The following is a 10865-nucleotide window of genomic DNA, read 5'->3' as shown; positions in this document are numbered from 1 at the left end:
GCAACTAAGAAGCCATTAAAGACCATCCAAGCATTCGGTTAACATATCCTAGTGCATGTAAGTGCATTTTTGAACCATTTTTAATGATTTCTATGTTTTTGGAGTCGTTGTAGCTTAATCTAGCTAGTCTAGGGACTAATTTTTGAAACTATTAAAAGTCTAGAGTTTTCTGTGAATGTATGTGGGCTGTTTTTTTATGTTTGATGGATGAAAATCAAAGTTTAGTGATAGTTAACAAGTTTTGTAAAGTGATTTTGGTTGAAAATGTCAAATAGGGATTTATTTCTAAAATGTGAAAATTATGGTGAAATGTGTGAAATAATGAAATGTTTGGGCTGCTATGAACATATATAGAATTCGATTAGTATGGGTGTGGATTAAATTGCATATGAACTAAATTGTAAAGAAGTTAAATGTTTAGGGGAAAAATAGTAATTTTGTCATAACATGAATTTTTGGATTGAGTTGAATAGAATGAGACTTAAAGTAGTTAAATTTGATTATATAGATCAAGAAAAGCCACGTTTAGATTTAGATCAAGGCAAAGATAAAGTAGTGTATTGATCAGTAGATTTTTTCCACAATAATTCGAGGTAAGTTCGTATGTTAATAAGCACTAAAGTAATTGTGTTTTAAATGATTTATTATTACACTCTTGATGAATACAACTTCATGGAAATATTTGACAAAGATTTGGCGATGTATGAAATTCTGGATGAACCTTAGGAATAGATAGGATATAAATGATATGTTATTAGGGGTTACCGTGTTATTGATGTTGGTTCCGTACGTTCTACCGGTGGTTGAGTTTTCTGGCATGTGTTGGAATTACTTGTCAACTTGTGTGAGTAGCACCATGTGACTACAACTTGACCATCAGCTTGTGTGAGCAGACCCAGTGATGGATCGAGAGTGAGCATCTATACGAGATATGAGATAGAAATGGTTTCATCCATGTATTGACATTTGGTTTGCGAGATACCCAAGTATCTGATATTATTCCAAATGGTTCAACGGGCATAGTGATGTTACGGAAGTATATGAATTCAATATAAACCAGTACAAGTATCTACGGGAATCATGTGAGAATTGAATTTATGAGATTTGTGATTTCATGTTAACTTTGTGGATGAATATATGTTAGGCTTGTTGATCAAATTGAGTTGCATTATACTATGTTTAATTACTTAAATTGTGATTAAATGGTAAGCTGAGTTTTATGTTATACGAACTTACTAAGCTTAATTGCTTACTCTATTTATTTTTCCGTGTTTTATAGAGTTTCGAAAGCCCGCTCGAATTGGAAGTTGTCGGAGATTACATCACACTGTCAAATTCTCTTTTTGGTACTTTTGGACTTTATGTATTTTGCTTATATGGCATGTATAGGTCTTTTGGCTAATGAAAGCCTATATGTTTTGGTTATGTAATTAGTCATTTAATATGGCTTGATTTGGTATATGTTGGTATGTCTATATGTGAGGTTAGTCCCATGTTATATGTTGTTTGGATTGCCATGGAAATGCCTTAATTGTGATTTGGAACTTTTGAGTATCATATGGTTGATATTAAGAAATGGCATATATGTTGTGTGTTAGGCACAAATGTGTATATATGCATTTGACCATTTAGGTAACTTTTGGAAGTGATATTGGTATGGTTTTGAATGACTAGTTGTATGCTTTTAAGTGGTCAAGTGAATATATGGATATTGCATGTTATAGACTTGGAATTGGTTAGTTTTGAATGCTTATCTTGTCATGGTTGTATGTACATTGTTTGGCTTAGGTTGGTACCACATTGGGTGAGAAATATGGCTTGGAAAATGGCCTATTTTTGTCTACACGGGCATGTGTCTCAGCCATGTATCAGGTGATACGGTCGTGTGTCCCCTGATACTTATTTAGAAACCAAGTCAGTAGCTTCACACATTCTAACACACGGGCATGTGGCTTGGCCATGTGGCACAAGTTAGTATACCCTTAAGTTTTAACATGGCCTAGCACATGGCCCGGCACACAAGTGTGTGAGACCATTTCGAAGGGTATACGACCTGGCACACGAGCATGTTGTCTGGCCGTATAAGCCAAGTCAGTGAGTTACACGGGGTCAGACATGGGCTGAGACACAGCTATGTGATCCCATTTCGAATGTCCACACGGCCTCTGACACGGGCGTATCTCTTGGCCATGTGAGACACACGGCCTGGCCACACAGGCGTGTGTCCCCTACACTTTAAAAATTTTCCATGTATTTAAAAAAATCTCTTAAGTACTCGGTTTAGTCCCCAACCACTTCTAATACTTGTTTTAAGCCTTGAAGGCTCGTGTTAGAGACTATATGATTGAATTTGAATGACTTTTGTTTAGATATGAGAAATGAACATGAAATGTATGATAGTAATTGATAAGTTCGGTAATACTCTGTAACCCTATTCCGGCGTCGGACAGGGGTTAAGGGTGTTACATAATACCGCGAACGCCTCAGACAAATTTTGAACATGCTCACAAAGGGTAGAAATTTTTACCAACACGTTGCCAACATAAACTTCCATGCTGCGCCCAATCTGATCTCTAAAAATTATGTTCACTAGCCTCTGGTAATCGCACCTGTGTTCTTCAAACCAAAGGGCATTACACGATAACAAAATAAACCTTCTTGAATAATAAAATTCGTCTTGTCTTAATCCTCTTAGGCCATAGTAATCTAATTATACCCTGAGGAAGCATCCATAAAGTTCATAAACCTATACCCCAAAGCTGCATAAACCAATCTATCAATTGATAGTATGGGAAAACTATTTTTAGGGCAAACTTTCTTGAGGTTGGTGAAGTCAACGCACATTCTCCATTTACCATTAGCTTTCTTCACCGTCACCACATCTGAGACCTAATCTGGGTATGCGGCCTCTCTGATGAATCCAACTAACAAGAGTTTTTGCACCTTTTCCCTCACAGCCTCAATAACCTGCAGAGCAAACTTTTAATTCTTCTATTTAATTGGCTTAGCCTCAGGAAAAATATTTAATCGATGAACGATTACCTCAGGATCCACCCCCGACATGTCCACAGCCGACCACGTAAAAATGTCAAAATTTACCTTTAAACATTAAATTAGATCTTGCCTTTCCTCCACTACTAACGCCGACGAAATTCTCACCACCTTGTACAACTACAAAGTTTCCATAGTCTCTACTGCTTCTGGTTTCTTCACTCTCTGTTCGCTTCTACCATTCAAACTGTCTAAATCCAAAACCTGACTCTTCTAGCTTGCTCACTGTGAGCTTTGTCCCTGCTATACATGTTCGTGTGTTTGCTTCACTGATAGCATGTGGCACTACTTGGTTGTTCGCTGATTAGACTGCTTGAACCCTACCCTGTTCTTGTAAGGAACTTAATCTTCATGCAAAAAGTTGTGATCATCATCTTAGCCATTCTAATTATGGGACGTCCAAAAATAGCAGTGTACGCCATAAGGTGATCAACAACAAAGAACTAGATGTACTCCGTTGTGGTATGCTCACCATCTCCCAAGGTAACAGGTAAAGTGATGCAACCCTTTACCTCAATAGGATAGTTCGCAAAGCCATACAGCGGGCTCACCTTTTTCAATGTTTGCTCCTTTAACCCTATTTTTTGATAAGCCCCCATGTTAACACCTCAATTCTGCTGCCACTATCCACGAGTATTTTTTTTACTTCAAAACCTACAATAGCTACCGACACAACCATTGGATCATTCCCCTCTTCATCGAAAATTAGTTGTTCATCGTCATTGCTAAAGTCCACTCTCTATTTTTCCTACTAACAAAATCTCTTTGGCGAACTAACATACATAACACTCCTAAGATGAGTCTTTCTCTTCGTATTGGAAGTTGTCCAATTTTCATCTATCCCAATTACCATATGAATAGTTCCACTCATATTCTGTTTACCTTTAGCCTCAATCAATGAACTCTGTTCTGGCTGATCAGTACGCTAAGCAAAAAAATCCTTTAACTCACCATTCCTAACTACTTCTTCTATAGCGTCCTTTAGGGAAAAATAATCCTCAGTCTTATGCCCTCCATTCTCATGAAAGGCACATCTGTCCCTCGAGTTTGATCTTCTCGTATTATACCTCATAGGAGGAGGTGTTGGCAAAATGCCTAGACTCTTTACCTAACTAAGAATATACGTGCACGCAGCATTCAAAGGAGTATAACCATCAAATTTACCATAAGGAGGGTACCTTCTTTCATGCCCTGGTTGGGATCTTTGGAATGTCCTAGATGAATCATTTTGTGACTATCCCTTCTGCTATCCCCTATCTTGTACTTGCAGATTCTGAGAAAAGGAGCCTTAATAGGCGTAAACTCCCTCTCTATTCCTCGAATGTCTATCATCTCTTTGGAATGTACCGTGTGCTGCTCTTTTGATATCTTCTACCTCAGCGAACTTGTGAGCTCTTTTGTATATATCTGCTAGGCTCTGCGACCTGTTGTCAGTGAATGAATATTGGACATGCCTATTTAAAACTCCCAAAATGAAAGCGTCAATGGCCCACTGATCCTCCAGATTTTTCGTGTTCAATGTCACTGTATGAAAGCATTTAATAGAATCTTGCAAGCTCTCTCCCTCTCTTTGCATGACAGATATCAAACCCATATGAGTACTCATTATCGTCTTATGTGCTCGAAATCTCCCTAAAAACATCTAGCCTAGCTACAAGAAACTTTGAATGGAACCTTGTGGGAGGGACAAACATCAGTCTTTTACATTTCCATTAAGGGTTGTTGAGAAGGATTTATAGTTCGTAGCATCAAAAGCTCCCAACACATTCGTATAATTGTTATATTGCATGAGTTGCACTCTAGGGTCCCTTCTCCCTTCAAACATCTCCTTGGGGACGTTAAAGTCATCCGACAGGCTCATAGTTGCAATTTCAAGAGCTAGTGGGTTGTTAGAACAAAATAATCAATCCATATCTTAGGAGTTAAGATGCAAAGTCCAAACATTCCTACGCAAGGCATCCATCTCATTCTACCATGGCTTTGCATGCATCCCAAAACCATTTTCTCGCATGTTACTATTACTATGAAGATCAGAATTGTCAGACTATTCCTTCTTTCTTAATTCTTCATTTTGCTTCAACAACTCTTGCTGGAACATCTGTTGCTGCTCGAATCTAGCATTCTACACAACCATTTGCTCTCTCATCAACTTCAATTGTTCCTGTAGAGCAACAAATTGTTGTGGGGATGCCTCTTGATCAGAAGGAAATGACAATCCCTGGCCAAAGGGGATGTTCAGGTCTAAAGAATTTGAGGCTCCTGCATGAGTCAAATTACCTAAACTCTTTGGTCGGTCTGCAAACAAACTAGCAAATAGGTTCGTTTCACTAGATTAATTACCAGCACCAGAGACTCCAGTTGTCCTGTGAAAAAATTGATAGGGAAATTCTCATTGGGATGAGCCATTTCAATTTTTAACAAACTGAAGTTTTAAAGATTAGAAATTTTCCACGCTCACCGCACTAATTGTTGAGGTATTTTTCTCTCTTTCCCTTTTTCTTGATGATGTTTGTCTATTTATATAATATAGGTACTGTTCATTGAGATGATAGGCTCTATTCATACAGACACATACCCTACTCTAGGTTGAACACGTGTTACGCATTCTCATGCACATATAACATCGCAGAGGAGTACGCTCGACAAGCGAGCTGCGAGCTCAATCCGCGATCTTATCATGCGAGCTCAATCTACAACGTCGTGTGTTTGTGCCGACAATCCTATCGTGCAAGTTCAGTGTGCGACCTCGTGGGTTTGGGCCAATGCCGGCCCAAACCCAAATCGATTTTGGACCGATGGTGGTAACTGTCCTAACACCTTTTATTTTAGTTATAAGTGTATGCTTTTATCAAGAAAGAAAAATTGACTTTGCCAATGAGTAAACAAATTGTTCTTGGCTTCACAACAAATATGATAGTGGAACTCTGGGTTCTTCGTCATGGCCTGTCCTTGGCTAAAACTTTAAATATTGATTTTATCATTGTTGAAGTGGATACCGCTACTTCCATTTCTATGCTTCCTATAGCTATTTGTGCAAATATCTCACTCCAACCATTGGTTGCGGGTTGCAGAACTCTTCTACCGTAACCAACAGATTCATGTTTCTAAAAGAAATCGCTACATAAACATGTTGGCACGCAACAACCCAATCTTCCCAAAACTTTTTTTCTCAAGATATATTGCTTGACATTGTTATTTATTATGAACTTCCTAATTTTATGCTTAGTTTTATTAATGCTATTAAGGCAGGACTTACCACGTATCGAACCTATTTCTAAGTTTTCTTTATGAATGAAATGTTCCTTTATTTAAAAAATAAAAAGAAAAGAAAATAAGTTCGTGGGGTTTTGACACCTTATCCGACAATGATTAGGAATACAATTATCTGTTTCATACTAGTATTCAAGCCTACCATTCATACAAGTTTCAGCTTTTGGGGGCCAGTTTTTTAGGTTCATAAAGTTGCTTAGCTGGTGCTGCTTGGCATATGCCAATGGTGGTAGAAATATATATCATTAAAAGATTTTTTCTTTTTTTAATTGAGAGATGATTGTGATGGCAACCCCACATGCGTACTCTTGTTAACAAATGATGGCATAAATAGTTGGTCCTAGGACTGGATACAGTCTTTAATAGCTACTATTCAAACCATTCTTTCTGGTCAGTGCCAACTGCCAACTAATTTGCTAAACTAAATTTAAAGCAAGGATATGGTTCGACAGCTAATTAGTAAGGCCAGGGGAACACCTTCGTATCCATCATGTTAAAACCTTAAGCAAGCAGATACGAGGGATAGTTTGGGTTTATCCAACTCCGACTTAAAAACCATAAAACCAGATGCCCAGAAACACCATTTGCCATACATGACCAAAAAAACCGGGCATGAAAACTGGCCTTAGGACTGACAAACTTAGAGCGTCCAGTGGATATGCTGCATGGAGTCGTCATAGGCTGCCCCGGACTGCTCATGTTCCATATATGACCTCCAGCTTTGTTGAGACAACTCAAGGTCACTAGAGAATTGACAGTTAACAGGGTCTGGGATTTGACCCAAATCTAGGTGTGGCAGCATCTTGTGAGAACTGCGAACAGTGTCACTGCCATTGAAATCCAAAGAGGCATTTGAATAAGGGTTCACAACTGCACCATGAAGCGTTGTTGGTTGTGCCGCAGAGGACCCTTCAGTACTTATCACGCCATTTACAGAAAAATTCAAAGCCTGGTTCCTGGAGCCCCACGGTTGATTTGACAGAAGAGAGAGAGCACAGCTTGAGTCACCAGACCCTGTGAAGCATTCTCCTGGAGAAATTCCAGTGCTGGAGAAACTAGTCCCACATGGTGAACCTTGCAAGAAATGGTCATGAGGAGGTTTGCTGGAGTTGTTTTGCCGTGGATGTGAAAATGAGCTTCCAGTGGCTGTGCTTCGATTTCCAGTTATGCATTCTAACGATCGAGCTGCTGGCCATGCATCCCTTCCTGAAAGCCTTGGGTATGCTGAGAAATCCACTATAAAGCTTCCACCTCTACTGCCATTTTCTGTAACAGAACAGAGACCAATTTATTCCTTTCTTGCAATTACTAAGCAATGAAAAGTTATAAAAATAAGCGGTAACCACAATCTAACCAATAATAGAGGAAGAAAGCCGGCCATAAGGAGAGGAAAATAATGATCCAGGTGGTGGTTTCCTGCGTCGCTCATTGTGACCTGCAAGCCGTCTACGACAACTCCGTTTCCCTTTGTCAAATTCAGAAAGCTGATGAAATCTGGAAAGAAACTACAACAGAAGATGTTAACGTTGGTACAAAAAGGAAATTCCAAATTTAATTGCAAAGAGGAAATCAAACCCGACAAGAATTAACATAGATGGGCATACAACAAAGGATAATTACAGTTCAGAATCCTCCAACATAACATACTGAATTAAGAAAGTTGCCACACTATATCATAAATTCATAATCTGTCAATTTTTTAGTTACTTTCAGAAATGAGGAGAGATGCTATCATAGTCACCAGTGTTGTCCGTTGTTACTTCTTGCAGCCATCAAAAAATCAATCTACCTCGAAAAAGCAAAATGTATGTATGATTAACCATTCAAAATAAACAAAGAAAACATCATACAGTGTTCTTACTAGGAATGGCCTGACCGCCCCTGACATTTTTTAAATCCTAACACACACACAAATACATCCTTAAACAGTTGGCTTCTCTATATGCATGAGATTCCATCTAAAGATAACAAAAATTATTTTATTTTCATAGAATTGAAATAGCTATTACATGATATGCATTGCTTTTATCTGACTATTAAAGAATGCTCAACTAGTCGAGGTCCCACAGTCATCTCATAGTTTCCCAATTTTTAATATGGAACTAAAGAGCTCAGGCATGGAACAAGGTATCAGCGGTATAAAAATAGTACAAGAAACATTTCGATGGTATGCATACCATTGATATACAACAGACTATGCTCCTCTAACCATAAAAAAGACAATTTAGGGATGTAGAATTGGAAAAAGAAAATAAGCCAAATAGCTTCAGAAATATGTCCATAAACCACGAATCATAGAATTTTATGGAAAATTTTAATCAGCCTACATAAATGCCAAAACAAGATAATCACCAAAACTTACACTCAATGCTCCATATATTTGTATTCTCTTTGGAGAGAGTATAAGCAACATTAGCTAGCTTCTATGAAACTAGTAAACTAAGGATCTTACCATCGTGACAAAATCATGTAAGCGAAGACAAATAAAAAGCATAAAAATTTTATGGCACCAATTAATAGCTAAGCAACCAAGCAAGGAAACACAACCAATAAATTCCATAACGTTACTAGAATGGAATCCATCCCATAAATCCAGTCACACAGAACCAAAAATGAAAAAAGGCACTTAGAAACCACAATCCTGCCCCCTCAGTTTTTATGAAATTAAAACAAAGAAACAAAAATATTTAGAGTAGTTAAGTCTAAAGTAACTTAAACAGAGGTCAATTAAGCCCAAACAAGCACTGAACTAACAGAATAAATCGAAAAACGCAATCCCAATCCAGAACCACAAAAATAGGTTCATAACTCAAGCCAACATATCTCTTCCCACTAAACAGAGAAACTCAAAACTAATAAATATCAGAGCGTAACAAACTTCCCAACATCACACAGAAAGCCATCAAGCCCGATACAATTAAAGGAAGAAAATTTGAATCAAAATTTAAACCGAATACAGCTCAAAACCATCAATCAAAGGTACAGAACATTAATTTTCTTTTTTTTTTTTTAAAAAAACTACTTAATAAGTTCCTTAATAAACTACTTGAGAGGGGAAAAGACCGAACAAACCGAAGCAAGACTAGAAGTTAGGAAATAAAAGGAGAAACATCAAACAAGAGAGCAAGCTTGGAGGTATTTGGGGGGCTGACCTGCTACACTGCTGACAAAATCTTTGCTCGAGACCAGCAACAATGACTTTAGATGACTTAGAGTGCATACAACAAACCTTATGCCTTGAATAGTAAGCCTTAGCATCACTCAGATCCACTTTACACCCTTCTACTTGACACCTAGAAGGCAGAACCCCTTGCGCCATTCCATCAACCCTGGCTTTCCTACACGACCCGGCTAAGCTTGAAGATGCTGGACCGGACTTGGATGGAGTCCCTATGTTTGCACCACCACCAACACTTTTACCACCAGCGGCGGCGGCGACAGCGGCTGTATCCTCAAAGTAGATCTTTTTACCGAACTTCAAGCCGTTGAGTGACTCGGCGGAAGAGTTGGTGGGAGAACCGCCCGACTCAGTCAAAGAGCCCGAACCCATTTCCATGAGTTTTGCCTAGTGCCCCTTCATGGGGTTTTTGTTTTTCTGGGTTACGAAAATAAGATAGAAAATGTGCTCTTTCTTATCTCTCTAACACTTCCCCACCCCCCCCCCCAAAAAAAAAAAAGTTACTTTCTTCTTTGTTTATTCTATCAAGTACTAGTTTATAATAAGTTTATTCAATAAAAAAAGTAAAGTAGAAGAGTGTGTGGAAAGTTGGTCACCTGATGGCTGATAGGCTGACAATGAAACTGGTCCATGCCAGCGAGGGATGTATGGTTTGAGGGGCTGTGTCAGTCGCCTAAACTAAAATAGTTTATCAGGAAAGAGTAAAACAACTCAAAAGAAACAGAAGTCGACCCTGTCTTCACTATTTAGAAAGAAGGATAAATTACATTGAAGGTGATTGAACTCTTAATAAATTTAATTTTTATTATTATTAAATTTTAAAAAGTGATAAAATAGTTATTTAATTATTTGAAATTTTTTATTTAAATCATTAGTTATTAAATTATTGTTGTGCAGTTTTCTCTATTCGTATAAATCTATCATTTCTTTTATCTTCTATAGTTCAATTTTGTTGTATGAAACAACTTTAAACTTCTCGAATTTACGAATCAAAATCTAAACAAAATTTGTTATCTGATTTCCAACATTGATTGTCAGATTGACTTAAAACATTCTTGTTATCTGATTTCCAACATTGATTGTCAGATTGACTTAAAACATTCTTTTACTCGTCAATGAATACTAATCTACCATATCCATTGTCGAATTGTCGCTTTGAGCTTACTAGTTGAACTTTTTTGTTAAAAAAATAGTAGTGACTAAAAAAAAGGTTAATAATTCAATGAACATTTTTGTAACTTTTTAAAATTAAATGACTAAAATGTAAACTTATTATTAGTTTAATGAATTTAGTTGTAGTTTACCCTAGAAAGAAACACAATATGATAAAATGAGGTACCGTAAAGGTAGTGATGGCAATGAAATG

The 10865-nt window shown here is 37.6% G+C and overlaps 1 protein-coding gene across 1 annotated transcript; it reads right to left on the bottom strand.

Annotated features, from left to right (window-relative positions):
* Positions 1-6561: 6561 nt before the first annotated feature.
* Positions 6562-10008, bottom strand: LOC107952005 (squamosa promoter-binding-like protein 9). Its single transcript, XM_016887217.2, has 3 exons — positions 9474-10008; positions 7676-7815; positions 6562-7587 (listed from the first exon to the last, which is right to left on the bottom strand). The coding sequence occupies exons 1-3, from the start codon at positions 9875-9877 to the stop codon at positions 6962-6964; spliced, it is 1170 nt and encodes a 389-aa protein (XP_016742706.1). The 5' UTR covers positions 9878-10008; the 3' UTR covers positions 6562-6961.
* Positions 10009-10865: the final 857 nt, after the last annotated feature.

Source organism: Gossypium hirsutum, chromosome A04 (assembly GCF_007990345.1).
Source record: "Gossypium hirsutum isolate 1008001.06 chromosome A04, Gossypium_hirsutum_v2.1, whole genome shotgun sequence".
NCBI classification, from domain to species: domain Eukaryota; kingdom Viridiplantae; phylum Streptophyta; class Magnoliopsida; order Malvales; family Malvaceae; genus Gossypium; species Gossypium hirsutum.
This window is presented reverse-complemented; position numbering and strand designations above follow the sequence as displayed.